Source organism: Cygnus atratus, chromosome 2 (assembly GCF_013377495.2).
Source record: "Cygnus atratus isolate AKBS03 ecotype Queensland, Australia chromosome 2, CAtr_DNAZoo_HiC_assembly, whole genome shotgun sequence".
Taxonomy (NCBI): domain Eukaryota; kingdom Metazoa; phylum Chordata; class Aves; order Anseriformes; family Anatidae; genus Cygnus; species Cygnus atratus.
Window position 1 is genome coordinate 95932394 of NC_066363.1, and position 19647 is coordinate 95952040.

Consider the following 19647-nt stretch of genomic DNA (forward strand, 5'->3'; position numbering starts at 1 on the left):
TAAGATGTATAAAGCACTGAAACTAGTTTCCAATGGGAAATGATAAGAGTCATATTACATTAAGTACTTAAATTTAAATCAGACAAAGGACTGAAAAATGTATTCTATGGACCGATTTTACATTTTTAGGGAAATTGACTGGATGACCTTTTCTTTTTCTAATTTCTATTATCCTGTGACTTTGTAAGATACACTCCCCTAATGCTTAGAAAATAGGAAATACTACAACAATTATTATCTATGTGATGTGGAATTTTTATTCTATTTCTACAAGACAGGCAATGGCAAGTGAACAATGACAGACAAGTCAACACAATGCCAAGTGAAATGAAGCATTTATATTGCACAGTCCAACACAGCTCAGAGACACCCTTGCCAGGTACCTTTATTTAATCAATCAAGTCAACCTTTCTGTAAGGAAAAGGCAGTTAATAATACCAGTCTACCTACACCTATGGCTTCAGTTTATTTTCATTCTTGACAATGTGCCAAGTTAGATAAAAAGGAGATGTACACAGTTATAGAGGACAGGAGAGGCTCTCTTGTATTTCAAAGGAGGAGTGACAAATTCATTCACTCTCACAAACTTCTTATTTGGAAACTGTTCATAATATATTCTAGGACTATATTATGTACCTCTGTGGAAGCTACAAATAAACATGTCCTAAAAGACGAGAATGATTTAAGCCTCAGTCATTTAGATTCAGTTTCCACATTTTCTCCTCTTTCATTAACACAAACAAGATTAGAACATGCATTTAAGTACATACTTAAATTCTATTTATGGACAAGTTTATCTTAAGCACAGACACCCCACCCATTCTATTTGTAAGCCTTTAAAGTGTGTCTTTCAGAAAATAAGCATATATATCAGGTGACAGGCTTTTTGTTATTTAGGGAGTAAAAACTTTAAAGCTGAGAATAATAAATACTTCTTTGATCATATATGCCGTTGATGACTACAACAGTCTTTAAGAATGCCTTGGTTCCTTTAATCTATTACTTTAGCTCAGTGATCAGAAATTTGTCTTCTTGTTTGTAACAGAGAACTTGTTTTTCAGATTCTCTGTTAATGCTCTGTCTTGTCTTTGAACTAAATTTATCAGAGGTCCATCAGCTTTGGCTATCTGTGGCAGGACATTTTTCTGTTACTGAGACAGAAGAGACAGAACAACCGTGATTTCTTCATATCTGCTAAATGAATAGGTTAATAAATGTGGATCACCAGTAACCATGTACCTGTGCAGCAACCAGTGCTAATACTAAACAAGTATTGCCCTTGCAGTTCCCTTCAGCTGATGCATAGCACATCCAGTGCTATTCATCCAGAATATTTTTCAGAAGAATATTTTTTTCCCCAAAATGCAATCTAGGTGTTACTACATACATTCAATAAGAATGCTGTACTAGATTTGTCTAGGAAAAACAATAACAAACAACAACAACAAAATTCACAGAGGGTCTCTGTGTGGAGGGAAACTAAATGGTACTCATACTACTTTTTATATGAGATTTTAAAAGTAGAACTGCTTATATGCAGGCCATGAGAAACCACTTTCACTTCTGTCTTGAGAAGAGGGATTTAAACCGCTGTCTCTCATCAGAGGTCTATAATCACCGTGCTACAAGCAGCTTAGCTGGGCTACTCCCAGCCACTCCTGCTGATGCTGTTCAATTTTACTTACATAGACATCTACTGGAGTAAAGATTAAAAGTTTTACACCCTGAGCACTTGTCCCACCCTGCCTGTGGATAGCTTTTCCTCATTACCTGCTGTTGTAACTTTCTCAGTTTTCATGAAACAATTCACAGGAAGTTTGGGCATAGCAATGACTTTCTCACCTCTGGCTGGGACCATCAGGCTGAAGGAAGGGCTCTTAGACTTGTCTGTATGTCAGAAAATGCTTGTATGAACAAAAGGGAAAGATGTTGGCTGGAGAAAGTGACGGCACCACTAAAGCACACAGTCTAGAACATGCTCTTGCGAAGTGGAAGGAGGAGGAATGAATTCCCTTAGGTGGGGAACAGCTCTCACATAAGCAAGCCTGGCTGTGTTATTTACTGAAAGCAGCAGCTCTGCTAACCTATACCTTAATCTTTGTTACTTTCCTCACAAAAGTGCAGTTATGAAATGTTCCATTTGAAATAAATAAGCCATTCAATTTGCTACAAAATGCAACTTCTTTGCTTTCACTTTAATGAGAAAAGAAACAAATATTTCATTTTAGTGTAATTGAACAATACAATTTATTGGTTGGCTGCCACAGTATAAAAAAAATAAAAGATTAAAAAACTTGTCCCCAGTGCCTGTAATGAATTGACTTCTAAGTTTTTGGATAACTAGGCTGTTAAATTAGATCACACAAAAAGAAGAACAATTTAAGAATAGGAATCACATTATTTTGGAGGACGGATGTCTCAGATTTTGTATTTTGAAATAAAACTTCTGAGAAACACCTGGGAGATTTTCTTCCTCACATTTGCTTACAAAAAATCAATGGAAATTTTAGTAGGAGCAGGGTCAAGTCAGTGCTGAAGACTCCTTAAAAATTTCATATCTCCTTGCACACTAGACCATGGCTGGCAAAAGAAGTATGAGTTCATAAGCATTTTTTCATCTAATTCAAATTAAGTTTAAAAAAAGAATTCAGAAATAAAAGAGTTTTCTGACTGAACAAGGAGCATTTGCTATACATAAAGGAATAAAGATGCTTCACATATGTCATGTATATGCCTGTGGTGCATTATTAATGGATAATTTTCTTTTTTCTCTTTCCAAGGCCAGATCTTAAAATAACTGTTTGTTGAGGTCTCCCCATTCCATTAAAAAACAGCTCCACATTGTCCTTCAGCAAAAACACAGAAAAATAAACTTACATGCGCATTTTTGTTCTTGCATTTGATTTCAGCCAAGACATAAAATATATCTATTCATGGTGCGAATACTGAACAATTCTTCCCTCTAAACAAATATTGCAAATTACGAGATACCTGTTTTTCCGTGAGGATGACACGGCCAAGGAGCTGATCTTCCAACCCTTTCATAGTAACAGTAAAGTCAATCACTGTTGTTCTTGCACTAATTTCTGGAGTATATGCAGGATTAGCCAATTTTGTTGTCATATAAAGGGTAAACCCCTTCATCACATCCACCTCTTTGTCACCTACTTTCACCTGAAAATAAAACAAAATGACTCAATTTTCAAAAGTAATTTCATCCAGTGAAAAATAGATCTTTTTTTAAAAAATTTAATTTACACTTTTAAAACTTTCTGCTTAAGGGGAGCAAACAAGAAAACTCAGTAGTTCATTGCTGATCTTTTTAAGTATTGCAGAAGTGTGAATCTCTACATCATCCAGACTATCAGATACGGCATCTGTCCTACTGTCTTTTTTACTTTCATGTTCACAATTCATCTTACTTTGTGTGATGAACCAGATTTTATGAAGTTCTTTTCCAGGATGTTATCTAGAGCAGGATCAAGTTCCTCTCCAACATCTTCTATTAACAAAGGTCGGCCAAGGGACAGGCTGTCTTCTATATGACTTCTGAAGAACTTGTGGTTCATAGCTGTAACCTAGGAAGGTTGGTTCACAATATAGCATGCATTTGCAAGCACAAAGAAAACAGTACAAAATGTGTTGCAGTATTCAGAAAGACTATTCCTCCTGGGATATCTACACAAATGATTACATTCTAGGGAGCAATACTTGCCTCTTCTGAAATGAATGGAAGTTTTGCTTTAAGCTTAACAGAACACAGGATCACACTTGCTGTTTTTCTTCACTGTTGTCTGTATATTTAGTTATCAGTCTATCTATCTAATTACTGTAGTGTCTGAATACCTTTAAAGTATTAATGGATTTATGTTCAAAACACTAATGTGAAGCAGGTAAATACTTATAGGGTTCAGTCAGGAACCAATCTTACAATCTTGTATCAGATATTGAATTTCCAATAAAGTTTCTATTTCACAATATCAAGTCTTAAAGTTACTAAAAATCACATAGGTTCTTTATCATTTATTTATATTTAATAATTGTAAGATATACCTTTGAGATGAGTACTGGATATCCTTTCCAAACATCTGTTATCCCATGATTTTTTAATATTTTTTTTTAACCAGAAAACAAGCTAGGATAGACATGCTTTTTAAAATAAAGTACCTGTCTTGAAGGGAATACTCTTCGAAAAGGGTATAATTACAATATCTAGAGGCAAATTACATGGGTTTAAAACAGTGTATTATTTAAAAATTGGTTCTATATTCCACCACTATGCACTTTTAGCTTTGTTGTAACATAGGCATACTTGTTTCAACCAAAACAGTGCAATTTTAGTCCAAATGAAACTGAGGGATGAAGTTAGTGTCTGACTGACCAGGAATATAACCCTAACAAGACCACAGCAAAATACAATATGCCAGATGTATAGGCATAATTAGTGTCTGACTGACCAGGAATATAACCCTAACAAGACCACAGCGAAATACAATATGCCAGATGTATAGGCATAATCTAAACACTTGGATATTTAGATTCTTGACATAACCCTGCTCCTCCTGGACTTTACAGGGGGAGAATTCAGATTCTTCCAACACAGCTGAAACAAGATGTCTAAAAGCTCATTGCTGACTGAATTTTCATCAAAAAAACTTCCTCTGTATCTAGAGGTTGCACGTGTGTGTATTCAAAGTCACATAAATTTTGAGAGTACCCTTCAGGACTCACAGATTTCATAGGCTGTATACTTGTGCACAGTGACCACAAGGCAAGCCTGGTAGACACTATTCTGTTACCATCACCTATAGTGTACAAAAAGTATGAATAGGGGAAAGAAGAAATCTGCCAGTCTTTGCATTGGTGAATATGCAATTACTGGACCAGAAAACGGAGGCTCAATGTCCATAAGTGTGTGCCAGCAAGTGGCTACAGCAGCCACCTGGAAGGTAGGCAAAACAAACTCAGTGTCACTTTAGGGAGGGAACTGAAGTTGCAGCTTGAAGGACGCTTTAAACTACTGGGGGAAAAGGTACAACATGGTAGAAAGAGTCAGTACAGGTCTCTAACTCAGGGAGAGTTACTGTTGCCTCTCCTGCCCTAAGCTTGGCAGCTCTCTGAAATCCTGAGTAGGAGATGCAAGTCTGGAGAGCAGTGGAATAAGAGATACATCATTCTGTCTATTATTTCCTGTTGGGAAATAATATTCACGTGAGCTTTTCTTGACCTAGTTTTTGGGGGCCAAAGTAAGGTCTAATGTAATTTAGAGGAAGCCATGTAATCTACCGTAAGACAATAGGTTTCATGCAGTCACAAACTGCCTGAATCATTTTGTGACTAAAATTCTCATGTTTTAGGAGAGCTTTTTTTTTTCATATTTTTAATAAAGACATCTATTTTTTCAAGATCTTTGAATACTCTCTATTATTTTTTCTCTCTTCTCAGGTAATACTTCCTGTTGCTAGCTATGTTTCTATACCGTTTTGTGAGCATGTTCTATCTACCAGAAAATGCATTTAATGCGGGATTGAATGCTGGGCCTTTCTTAAGGGTGGTAGAAAATATAAGTATAGGCCCAGCCATGGAAGGTTAAAGATTTAACTCATGACATCACCATGATGTAAACAGCTCTCTGGATATTCCCGTTCTTACCATCTTTCTCATTTTTTTCCTTATCCACCACTCTCATTTTGAGTACAGGTAGTATACCAGGGTATTCGCGTGATAATCTACAGTTATAGGAAAGATTTTATACTTTAACAACTAAGTCTTTAGTATCATGCTTGATCTGGTCTGAAAATATATTGTATTTCTAGATCTTTATCATGATCCATCTTATCTTTATTGGCATAATAAAGTGTGGAGGGTAGGCTGATTGTAAGGAAAAAAAAAAAAGTTTTGAATAAAATAGAAGACAGAGATCCCAAGCAGGATGCACTGCTAGACAGAAACTGAGAAAGGTGGACAAAATAAGCAATACATATTTTTATCACATGCATGTAGTCATCGAGATGCAGCTGAAATTTGGACTTTGTGTTTGATATGCCTCAAATATCACCAGATTTCCATTCTGCCTCAGGCTGCCATGGTCCTTTTCTAATTCCTCCCTTTTTCTTTTCCCTATTGTCATCTGAAAATGCTCACCCTAAAGTGTTATACCCATGTGGCATTGATTGTTTGATACTCTCTGGTCTTAGTTTTGCAAGTTATTTACTTCTCCCCTATATTTCTCTTTCTCTATGAAAAGTAATTTAAAAAATAATCATAAAAATACATATTACATAAGAGATAATACCAATTTTCTCCTGAAACTATCTCTCTGGGAAACAACAAAGCAGTACAAGTTATTTCACCCTGATACAGATAGGTTACAGATTTTGCATCAGTCTTATTTTAATTTCTGTCTAGCTGTATACCAGAAACATCAGATTCAAATTATCGTAACACATGGGCAAAGTAAGATGGAAAAATAGTTTGCATTGCTAACTGTGACATGAAAGAACAGACACATAAAAATTTTAAATGAAGTATTTACCTGGAGTCCATTATTCTTTTCCTTATTTTTAATCCAGATCTTTCCTTGACCTTGTGGATCAATCAGCAAAGGATATCTAGATGCTTTGGTGACAATGATGCCATTCTGAATTGAAAGGTCATCATTTGGAAGACCCTGGAGGTTCCATTCACCAACAGTAGCATTGTCAACAAGCATACCAGTAAGATTCAGGTCCTAACAGAAAATACGCAACGACAAAATTACTAGCAGTTACAGGAGGAAAACTAAAATGTTGGACGGAAGGCTTGCATTCTTATTCTGATCACAACGCATGGTAGAATGTATTTGGTAGTTACTGTTTATCTTTCCTTTCTTCAAAGATCAGTGACTAAACCTCTGAAGTGGGGTAACAGTGAAAGTGAATTCTGTTCAAGCTTTGAGGGTCTATTAATTCTTAAAAGACATGAATGGCACCAAAGAAAGGGACCAATAGCATTGGAGAAACTCTGAAGCCAGTTCCATATCTAATGACAAGTTCATTTTGGTGTTGGCAAACTCTTTTCTTGCTAGGCCGAAGGCCTAGGAAGGCTTGTCTCTGTCAGAAGAGCTTCATACTGCCATAAAGTTGTAAAGCGCCTTCCAGCCATGTGCATGAGTATGGGATGGCTTGTGGGTGGATGGAGAGGAGAAAGAGGATATATGTTATGGACCAATAACCATGGGCTATCATGGAAAGTTATTGTTGCTATGGTCAGAACTCTTCCCAGCTCATGTATTTTCCTAAAGTTTGATTGCCCCTGATGACCAACCTGCTTTATTTTATTCACTAGGAACAGTGACTGGCCTCTCAGGAATGTGTATGTGAGGAAAACAGTGCCTAAAATCATAAGTCAAGCTCTTTAAAATAAAAAATAATAATAAATAATAATAATAATAAATTTGTGAGTTTAAAAAGAATAAAATTGAATGATTTTTATTTGCTCCTTTCACTTTTCACTCAAGAATTCTAATTTTTTAACCTTTCTCTACAAACATGTCTAAAAAGAAACAAAAAGCCTGGGAATCACATAATTTAGCAGCTGATGCCTAAGACAAGATTTCAAATATTGTAAGACTTGTGATAATCACAAGTTAGTAATATCTATGGTTACAAGACTCAAAAGCTTTTTTACCTCTTTGATTTTTTTTCTCTTATTATTGAAGAATTCGAATTAAGGAGCACAAGCCATTTTCAGAAGACAGAAACTTTAAGAATCCAGTTTCCAGTTGTGAAAAGGACAGTAGAGAATTTAATAGCCAGAATTTTCAGCAATCAGAACCTAAAGTCATATAAGCCATATTTAGTTCCTAAAGCAGATGAGTAGGGTCCAAAAAGCTTTCACTTTCTTTTTTATTTTTTTATTTTTTATTTTTTTTTTTACTGCAGGAGGAAGTTTCAGACTCTGAAACTTATTTAAACGCCTAACTACAAAGACAGATAGCTAATTTTAAACAGCTTTCTAAATTGTTATGCCTAAATGACTCATACACCCACAACCAGTTAGTCTGTGACAAAGTAAGGCAGATGTCAAGCCTTTTGCTTGAACTGCAAAGCTGCTTTCTTTCCTGTGGTGTGAAGTACCAAGAGAAGCCCATCTGCTGCTTTTTGTGAGTACTTAATTCACTGAAAAAAAAAAATTAAAACACTCTTCCATACACTGTCACTGAAATCATAGTCCTGTCCTTAACAACAGCTATCTAAACAGAATGGTAATTACAGTTTGAAACACGTTAATTATGACATTCTGTATCTAGTCTGTCTATATGAGAAAAGCAGATACATTAGCAGCACAGAAACAATCAAAAAGTATTCCTCAAATTTTGAAGGCCGCAGCTTAGTGGTAATGCAGTCAGAACATCTTCACAGAGGCAAAAATTCAGTTTGTTCTTTCTTTCTCTGTAAGGATATTTTACATCCAAGTTCTCATCCTTAAATGGCAAGAATCTTGACAGATATTCCCCAAGGTAAGCAGCTTTTAAGAACATTATGTACAGCGTTTAAGAGCTTCCTTGGGATAAATGTATGTAGGGGAACTCCCATACCACGCTGGTGAAGAAAGTTGCCTGAGACTGCACTGTTACTAGTACTTTATTAATAAATCCATCCAGGCCTTACATACTACTTTTTCATCAGGAGCTCTCAGAAAGCTTTGCTGGGTAGGTCAGAATCATTAATCTTCATACATCATACTATATACTGGGCTGGGCTGTGAGGTTCACTCTGCCAAGTCAAGGTCAATCACTGTTAAGAGAAGCACTATCCACTGTGTTTTCAGTGTCAAATCCCCCAAGAACCTGAAAAGAAGATGCAACAGAAATAGGGATCTACCTTCAACTTTTTCACAATGATGGAGCCATGTGTGTACACATGTTGCTCACTTATTCCCAGCAATTTCCAGCAGCACCTGCTCTTTCAAAAGTTTTGAGAGCTGAGGACAGAAGCCTTTTGGGCTCAATGCCTCCATTGCTGTACTTAGAGTAGAAGAGATTCCCTGAACTATTTCTCGCCCTTCACTGCTGGAGAAAATGTACACAGGAATTGAGAAAACCAAGTGGAAGGGGACCAAGATTATTCAGAAACACAGTTTTGATTAGTATGGTTAAAATTCTTTCTTCCACATGAATCTATCTTCCAGTTCTGAGGAAGAATATTAGACAGACCTCCTCAAAGTCATGGAGTAGGAACAAGGCTAGTGCAAATATATGTACCAGAAGAACTGCCAGATCTTGCACTCTTGGGACAGATGGTGGGCAAAGGAAAGAACAAGGTTCATGTAAAGGAACCTGTCCTGTATCATAGTCCCTTCACAGAGGTTGCTCACTTCATTAAAGGTAGTACATGATGTGTTCAGGGAACTGAAGCTGCATGGTGGGACATCACCTCAGATGCATTTTAGGCCACCACTGCCCGCACAGACTTCAGCCAGTTGAGGAGCAGCTGTAATAAACTCACAGAGAACAGCCTTACTGGTGACAAATCTACATGGATTAAACAGTTGGAGAACGCTGAAATGGCAAAACCAAGCTTTTAAAAATGCAGTGGTATTTTTTTTTTTCCTGTTTTTAACTTAATCATTTCAACAAGACATTTCAAATTAAACTGAATTAAATGGTGTGGGGAGACAGCAGAGGGTGTGACAGAAAGGCATTAATTGCTAACACATGGGTGTGCAGAGGTAATATTTCCTGATTCAAAACTTATAATAGTCTGTGCTATAACTGGGTGTAAGAGTATTTTTTATGTCAATCAAGAGCTATACTTATATATATATTTAATATATATGTACTTTATATATATATATACACTTTAGCTATACTAAAACTAAAAGTGAAGTGCGAAGCTTGAAAAAAGAAAAAACTATGTTTTCATTTTACAGATTTTTTCTAGCAAATTAGATTATTAAAATGTTGTACTTAAGAAAGCCTAAATGAAAATAATGGAACTTTCTATTTCTATTTCTACTAGTTTGTTGTGCTTATGATTTTACATATTAAGAACAGTATGTTAAAGAATTTCTGATGTAGTCTGTCAGTAATATGAAATATATGAAAAAAACCTTTCATCCAAATTACCCTTTCTATTTTAAATTCACAGTTCAGAGTGAAAAATGGACATCTAGAGAGAGAACAGATTTTTAGTGGCAGCACATCAGATTGTAGGTGGTAGAAGGGGAAAAAGTATAAATCTTGCTGGGCCCCTGGAACTTGGTTGGAGTGTAACTCCCAGCCAGATGAGAAGCTGCAGACCAATCTCTCCACCTCTGTACCATCCTATGGGCCTAACATGGCAGGCTGCATGGAAAATTCTATGGGCACAGCAATACCAGTTATGGGGTGATATTCTCAAACAAATATTCACAAATTATTCATTATAAGGTGATGACTTAAAACACTGAGGGAGATAGGTATAACTGGTGTTTTCTTCCATATAATTATTTTCTACTTTCAGTAAATGCTAGATGTAGCTGATTTGCTTTCCTTTATGACTGAAATCATGGACACAACATAGTATTTGTGAAAAACACCAACTATAGGGGAAAAATCTGGCTACTTGATGGAACCCCTTATATTAAGGTAAATCTCTTCTAACCTGGTACATTTGTCCTCATTTCCCATGTTATGCAATTTTCTTCAAGGGCATCACAGCTCAGGTACCCTCTCTATCTTAGATTTGGCAGAGCCTTGTCCTATGTACTAATCTTGTGATGCATGAAAGAATAAAGAGGATTTTAAAACACATTTTTTAGAAGCTCAGTTGTCAACTGTACAGAATTTTTATTTACTAAAAAAAAATGATGGAATATGACAGCCAGTAAATAAATAATCTTTCAATTAAGTATTTTTATGGAATGGATTGCTCTTAACATTATTTCTCTCCAAGGTAAAGAATAAAGTTAGAACAAAGCATGAACACATACATTACTGTATGGAATCTTGTTGTTGTTCATCTCTTTCTTCCACAACTGGAGCAGCAAATTCCTGTATTCCTGATTGAAAGGTCCAGAGTAAGAAAGAAATCCAGTGGCCAGAAGGACATTCCCCACTAAATTAGTGATTTGATTTTGAAAGTTTTTGCTGCTTTCTGTCCAACGAAGCTGTATGTAAAAGTATTATAAAAAAGTTAGACTAACCGGACACAAACCTAACATAAAGATCTAATCTAAGAATCTCTTTCTTTCTTTCTGGTAAATAACTGTTCTTTGAGCCTTGAGTATTTTTGTCTTTAATCCTTTTCAGAAGTAGAAGTCTTCTTGAAAGAGATGACAGCCTCCTAAGTGGGGAATAAGCATCTCTGCCAACAGGCTGGCCAAAATGGTAAGGAGGGTTTTAAAGGAGGAATGAAGACGAGGGAGACGATGACCAACAATAATGTGAGGAACTGGAGGTTTGCCAAGTTGGCAAACAAAATGTGTGGAGTGGTGTCTATAGTAGGGACCTAGTAATCAATAAAACAGGGCTGAGGAAGGACCACCTGAAGCAATGTCCGCACAAACAAGGAACTGCCTACCAGACAGAACTATAGGATAGCTTTCATACTGTTTCTGGGAAATTAGCACAGCTAGGCACCTCTCTGAAATGTTTGCACACTGATGTGCACGGCATGCAGAACAAACACAAGGAATTGGAGGTATGCACACAGCTGCAGAGTCATGATCTCGTGATGATCATGGGGACATGGTGGTCGCTTTTAGCAGGGAGTTAGGATTAGATGATCTTTGGAGGTCCCTTCCAATCTCAATTATTCCATGACTGTTATTATCTGAATACTATTTTTGAGCTTTACTTATTCATTTCTCCACAGTTTTCTATTCCCTTCCAATCACTCTGCACGCAATCTTGGTCAGGACCTGCACACTTTAAACTGAGAAAATACACATATAACCAGTGCCATTTTTGCCCAGGGCTCCAAGTGCTATATATAGTCTCTTATTGTTTTCTCTGAATTTTCAAAAGTAGAATGAAATAACAGCTCTTACAAAACCTTTTAGCACAAAGCTTCAGAAAACCCACAGTAAGGCACTCTAACTCCTGTTTTGGTGTTGATCTATAGATTTAGAAGTTCACTGAAAAATATGCCAAAGCATCTAACATTTTTGACTAATACAGTTTGAAGCACATCTATGCAAACAAACACTGATGTCCAGGCCTTACAGGATTCAATGGATGAAGTCAAAGCTCTCACCAGTTTTGACTGTGTGTGATTGCAAGCGAGGATTTATCAAAGGAAATAATCAGCCAATAAAAAAAGACTATCCTGCTTCTTCTGGAAACCCTCAGGTTCCATTAGAAGCTGAAGACAGAAAAATGTGCATACTTTCCAACTTTCATACTGAAAACTTCAAGCTCAGTGCAGAGGATAATGATTAGCCCATAATTCTGTGAAAGGTTCCAGTAGCAATCTGAACTTAAAATATAATTCAGAAAATTAGTCAAGCTTCAAATTGCTATTCTTGAATACTTGGTGAGAAAAAGAGAGTAATCCTTCTTATGAATATTTTAGGGCAATGATTTAGGTTAAACCTAATTCCTCTTACTAATGCTAAGAGGAATTTGGCTCCCTGTCTTTAAATTTGAACTTTATCCCAATATGAGTCGCATGATATGACATAAAACATTATACATAAGAATTCAGTTAACACAAGAAATTTTTTTACTTTGATAGATAGAAGGATTTTTAAAAAAATAATAACTAAAATAAAGTGCTATATGATATCAAGATATCACCTTGCCTTGAATTTCTAGAGCACTACTAATGATGATTACGGAGTATTCTCAAAACTAGCACCAACTCTGTTCTGGAATCCTACTCATAATGTGCCAGTACCTTTTCTCCGCCTAATCCTTCTATCAGAGCTGTGGCATTGTTCATCTTCCTTCTGCAAGCCTCAGCATCGTCGAGTAAGGCCTGCTTCTCTTTCATAGCAGTATCATACATGGCTTGTACTTGATCCAGTTCCATCTGCTTCTCATCCAGCTGATTTTGTGCGTTATTCAGTTCAGTTTGAGCAGCTGCAAGTCTTCCCTCTTGTAAGGCTAGATTTGCCTACAAGCATTTTGAAGTAAAGGGTAGTTAATACCTATTATTTGGCAAGAGCAAATGACATTTGTCTAGTGGCACATACTGTATGGGTACTTTTAAAAATAATACATGCTCAACATGACAGCAGTTTTTTCCTTTTTATTATTATTCAAGGCAATCTTATAATATTTTAATAATATTTTCAGAACGATCCATTAATCACACAATGATTAATGATTTGTAATCACAATAAACTTGAAATAGCTGTATACTAGATATATGAGGCAATGCATACAATATTTTCTGTGATATTTTCTCAGTGCAGAAGAAAATTAAGATTGTGCCTCATGGACTATAAAATAGTAATAATGATAATGGAAACTACTCTTCTTCTCTCTCTTCCCATCAATTACTTCTATAATAAAAACATAACAAACACATTTTTTGCTCCTCAGGAAACTAAAGCTTTAGAAACATTTCTTATGTCTCTATGAAAATTTGAATGATGAGTTGCCAGTCATTTAAATTTGGCATCTTCGTTTCTGTATGCCTAACAGAAAAAAAATAAAAAAGTAAAATAAAAAGGTAACCAGAATGTGTTTCCAAATAGATGTTTGCAAAGGCTTAGAAATTGACATAATTCTTATGAAATTCACTCTTACACATAAACACTGTTTCCATTTGCTATGAATATTTAAAACACTTGTTTAAATGTCATGGCTCTTATTACTAGGTTTCCTGCTCTAAGAGTTATGAAGATGAAAACCAAGAATCTGTAAAAATGTTTTACTACAAATATGAAACTTGATGCTCATATTACATCACAGCAGAAGAGGAACAGAACAAGGAATGTACAGGATGACTCTTAGTAAACAGTATAACTTTGGGTTGGTTTTTGACATTGTATCTTGACTAAACAGATACATTTAATTCTTATCAAAATATGCTAAATCAGATTTTCCAAATCTTCTTGCTTTGGATAAGAAGAAAATAGAAAAAGAGAGGAGCCAAGATCACATTTTGAGATTTAGTGACACTGAAAAAAGTGGAGCATGGAATCTGGTGGATTTCAAAAGGCAGGTTTACAAGGAAGGAATTAGAGAAGCATATCTGCAGTAACCAGCACAGCAGTACCACTTCAGGAGTTACATTTCCAGAGAACAGCATTGTCAACAAAAATATCTTTTCCTGTAGCCACTGTGTCTGTTGACAGATCCTAGAGATAAGCAAATATTTTATAACGGAGATAAGCCAGCAAAATGGCCACTCAAAAATTATCCATCATATAAGGAGGCTAAAATATTTTTATTCTACTGTTTGTCAAAGAGCACATTAAGTAGCATCTCCTAGAGATAAACACTGTTAAACCAGCAGACCAGTGAGTCTTGTTAAGACCCAGCTAAGCAGATTTCAGAACTACCGATGTTATTTTTTTTAATGAATCTGGAACTCCCAGGAAAAGCTTAAACACTACAGGAGTTCTGAGCAGGTGATGTAGTGTTCCTCTGCAGTGTTCCTCCCCAGCACAGGATGGCATGGGGGGTGAGGTGAGAGAGGGAGAGACAGTCCAGTGTCCTTTCTGGATGTCAGTAAGAAAGGCCCGACAACTAACGTTTTAATAGGGCAATGTCTCAATAAGACAGCAATAAAAAGAGGAATATAGATAGTGGGCAAATCTTACATCCCTTCAGACGCTGCGCACCCCATGTTTGTGCAGCATTGGATGGAGCCTGGATGGATTTTCCCATGGCACGTTGTGCAGAGCAGATCCTGCCCATGGAGAAAAAAAAAAACTCTCTTCTGGTCATTCAAGCTATCACATACTCCTCTTCTTATTGTCTTATTAAAGCAGTTACCTTATTAAGCCATTTGTTGTTGGGCTTTTCTTACTGAGATCCAGAATATCCCTCTCTCTGACACCTAACCTCCCCCTCCCCTGGTGCAGAACACCCTCTCTTATCTGTGAAAGCTACGGATGGGAGTAAAACAAAGTTATGACACCTTGTTTCACCTCCAGCTCACAAATGGCGAGGTGAACAGGGAACAAGATCGTTGGAGAGCTGGGAAGAACAGCTGAGGCAGAACAGCTGGAAAAACAGGGAACTCACACCTGGCTGTGCAGATTCATATTTCAGCTTGGCATTTATCACAGCTGCACGTGAGCCCAAAAGAAAAGAATGGCCATGTGAATTCCCAGTACATAAGAGCAATGGTGCCTCGTAAATACAAAAAGCCAGATCTCCATACAGCAATAAACCACCCAGAAAGATGCAAAAGACAGATAAAACAGACTTCCCAGTTCTTAAAAGCTCCTAAAAGGCTTTCAGCCTTGAAGATGTTGGCACAATGAAAAAAATACTTCAGATGAGTACAAAAAAAATCTATTGCACTTCAACATGAAAAAATCCCCGAATTAGTTACTTAAGACTTTAAAGGGATCTCTAGCAGATTACTTATTATAAGAAATAATGTTATAGACAATTTAACTAAGGTTTTCAGCCAATTTTAGGGTAATCATCCCAAAGTAGTAATACATATTGGTATAGGTTTGATTTGTAAGTTCCTTACTCATATGTGATGAATAATGATTGGTTGTACAAGAACGAATGGCAGCATACAGGAGTGACCAACCTACGTGATTCCCCAAGGCAGAGAGACTACTTGCCTCAGTTCACGCTGTGGAATCATCACTATTTGCTCCCTCCCTGCCTTTCTTTCCAACTCAGTTTTTGAAAATTACATGGGTATAAACATGGCTTTTGTATAGACATCACTAGTAGGTTGGCTGCTTGCTGCGCAGTTTTGCCACAACAGCAGAAGGCAAGTTTTGCTGCCAAGGAGAATCTTCTGAGCAAGGAGGCTATTACAGTCACAAGCAGCTTCTCACAAAGGTTTTCAGCCAATTAGTGGAGGGAACGAAATGTGTCTCCCAACCACAAAGAACCACTGTGGCCTTTCTAATTTTAGTGGCATTGCTACGTGAACAAGCTTCACCTCCCTGCATCTCCCTGAGTCACACAGCAAAGCAATCATTCAAAATTTGTTCCAGTTGGATGCAGTGTGAAAGCCTGAATAAATGGATTTTATGTGAATGAATCATGAGGATGCGAGACATGAGATCCACACTGTGGACAAGGGAGCTACATTAGAACACTCCTAGGGTTGTGTTAGAGCTGCAGCTTCAGCCTTTTCTTGCCATTGGCATTGTGGGGAACCACACAAAACCCCTCACGTCTGCTCCAGCGAGTGCCTCCATCCACTCTGCCTCTGTTTACACAGTACAAGTATTGAGACAGTACCTGTGCCAACAAGAGGCACAGACTGAACTCCAGGATGCCTTCAGAGAGGACTTCATAGCAGGTGGTGAGATTATCTTGCCGCTCTTAACCTTTTTTGCATTCCACATAAAAACAGGAAAAATAAACAAGTAATTACTATCTACAGCTATACTATTAAATTAAACATGCCCAAGACCTCTCTCTGGCACTGAGGTTTACAAGAGTAAAACAGCTCAGGTTGAACTCTTCCAGCCTATTAAACAGCACATTGCATGCAAACGGCCTTGTGAAAATGGTTCTTCGAAAGGTGCCCAGAGACTGCTGAAAAAGTACTGCCTCGCCAAGGCCAAATTCACACTAGGGATCATTAAAACAATTTAATGATGAAGATGATCACAATCCAGTGTCTAGAAAATTCAGTAGCACTGTTTAATTTATTAGTATTGACATAGCCTTAAGTTCCTCATTGATTCACTGCAAACTCAGTTTTGCAAAACACTGAGTATATCTGGTCCTGATCCAAGAAAGCATTGAAATAAAAATGTCGTCCTCAATGAAAAACCTCACATCTTTAAATGCTATCCCCTCTCATGAATGGAGTGCCTAGACCAACCCCTGATTGCTGTGAAGTGCAACTGATACTTAGTAAATTCAGGAAACGTTACTGGAAGTGCTCTGTGGATGTGCTGGGTGACCATCTTTGGTTTGTTGCATCCTTGTTTTTGCAGTCCTTTCCTGGGCACGTGGCATCTGACTGACACCTCTTCATGGAAATGCAATCTCAAGCTGCTCCTGACCCAGGTCATTGAAGATTTTTCACCTAGACACCCCACTGGTTTTGTATCACCTTTCTCAGAGCCTCAGTATCATCAGAAGGTTGGATTCATAGGGAAACGTTAAGCAAGCACATACACAGGTTTTGCAGATATTCCAAGGCCCATGTTTTCACATCACCAATCTCAAAAATGTATTACACATATGTAGGTATACATATATACATAGGTACACATGCAGACAGATCCGTGCAGAATGACTCTAACAAAATCTTGGTCTTAATTTCTTTGCTATCCACAACCATTCTTTGGGATTAAAACAACCTCTGAAAGGCATGGAGATCATGCCTCTTTTCTGCTTTTCACAGCCTATAATAGCTGTCGAAAGATTCTTAGTTTTTTCTTTTCACAGTCACATGTCCTGGCTCTGATCTGTTTTGCTAGGTGATCTACTCCTCCCCTTCACTCCCATGGTGTAAATGCTTTCCTTCCACAGTTATTGTGGGCCTTGAACCCAGACACAAATGCTTGTCTTCCTGCCTGGTAGGCATCGCCTTGACCAGGACATTCTTATTTCCATGGATGACCCTCAAATTTTGATACTCACAGACACACAGACACAGACACAGATTTCTAGGTTGGAAGAGACCTCAAGATCATCGAGTCCAACCTCCGGCCTAACACTAAGTACTCCACTAAACCATATCGCTAAGCTCTACATCTAAACGTCTTTTAAAGACCTCCAGGGATGGTGACTCCACCACCTCCCTGGGCAGCCCGTTCCAATGCTTAATAACCCTTTCGGTAAAGAAGTACTTCCTAACATCCAACCTAAAACTCCCCTGTCGCAACTTTCGCCCATTCCCCCTCGTCCTGTCACCAGGCACGTGGGAGAACAGACCAACCCCCTCCTCTCTACAGCCTCCTTTAAGGTAACTGTAGAGAGCGATAAGGTCGCCCCTGAGCCTCCTCTTCTCCAGGCTGAACAAGCCCAGCTCCCTCAGCCGCTCCTCGTAAGACTTGTTCTCCAGACCCCTCACCAGCTTGGTCGCCCTTCTCTGGACTCGCTCGAGCACCTCCATGTCTTTCCTGTAGCGAGGGTCCCAAAACTGAACACAGTACTTGAGGTGCGGCCTCACCAGAGCCAAGTACAGGGGCACAATCACTTCCCTAGACCTGCTGGCCACACTGCTTCTTATACAGGCCAGGATGCTGTTGGCCTTCTTGGCCACCTGAGCACACTGCTGGCTCATATTCAGCTGACTATCAACCAATACTCCCAGGTCCTTCTCGGCCAGGCAGCTTTCCAACCACTCATCTCCCAGCCTGTAGCTCTGCTTGGGGTTGTTGCGCCCCAGGTGCAGGACCCGGCACTTGGCCTTGTTGAACTTCATACAGTTGACCTCAGCCCATCGCTCTAGCCTATCCAGATCAATCCAGATACTCCTTTGCTGTTACCTTATCCTGAGGTGAAATGCCACTTATTGACTCCTGTGGGTTTTAGTTCAGCATGGAGACAAGCAAAAGGAGAAAAGGCAATAGAGTCACATATTTAAAACAGCGCTTGATATGGACAACCCTCTGTATCAAACAGAATTTATAAACTACAGACAAACTTCCCTTGATCATCATAACAGCCTAAGGAAATCTTAATTAAAATCATTGGAGACATCTCCAAGGGAAATTATATCCTTATACACAGTATTTTAATTGGAGGCTCGCAGAATCACAGCTAAAGCCAGGGCCTCTTCATTCTGCTGCTATGTTCTTCAACTAATAAATAGCAGATGGTGTTTCTGTATTACCAGGTTAATCCAGCAGGCTTGCTTAGTAGATAACAAACTAGAAAAGAACAGCTCATGGTTATGTTGAAGGTTTATAGGAAAGCAGTACACACACGCTGAATGCTGTATGATAAAATATCCTCCACTGCATTTCCAGGCAACATTTGTTTGTACTTGCTGTACTCAACTCTCACTTGTGATCCTTAGGCTGCAGACCGCATATCTAAAGAATGTAGGTATCCATTTCTAGCAACGAATTCATCTTTACACTTTGCACACCATACTTACTAAGATATAAGTCATTATTAGTCACTTTTCACAACTTGTCACATGTAAGATTAATGAGGCACTGTCTCTCATTTAAGACGCAATTAAAAATATATTGGATGGAGTTCAAGGGGGTTTGTCTCCTAGAACAGCTGTTAAGATAAAGCAGCTTAATTCACTCAGTAAACCTGCTTTTAATACCGGATGATGTACCCTGTGGTAGTCCTTTATGCTATCTAATTGTACATTTATTTTCAATTATTTTCTTAGTATCACTCCATTGCTTGCCCCAACATCTCCTTTAAACATCTCCTCGCTCTTATCATCTCCAGTTTTAAAATAATTGTGACTATTGCCATACCTGACAATAGGCATTATTTTGCCAAGAAATGCATGCTTAGCTTTTTATCACCTCCAGCGTGACAAAATGTAAATACTTGAATATAAAATTAAATGTATATGTAACCTTAAATCATGTATAATCAACTAA

The 19647-nt window shown here is 37.8% G+C and overlaps 1 protein-coding gene across 1 annotated transcript in view; it reads right to left on the reverse strand.

Annotated features, from left to right (window-relative positions):
* Nucleotides 1-19647, reverse strand: part of LOC118249962 (dynein axonemal heavy chain 5-like) — a 149530-nt gene that overhangs the window by 40023 nt on the left and 89860 nt on the right. The window contains exons 60-64 of the mRNA XM_050708584.1: nt 12861-13079; nt 10954-11130; nt 6536-6730; nt 3423-3578; nt 2992-3174 (exon numbers count right to left, since the gene is read on the reverse strand). Of these exons, the coding sequence (XP_050564541.1) occupies nt 2992-3174; nt 3423-3578; nt 6536-6730; nt 10954-11130; nt 12861-13079 (930 nt within the window). The remainder of the gene's footprint in view (nt 1-2991; nt 3175-3422; nt 3579-6535; nt 6731-10953; nt 11131-12860; nt 13080-19647) is intronic.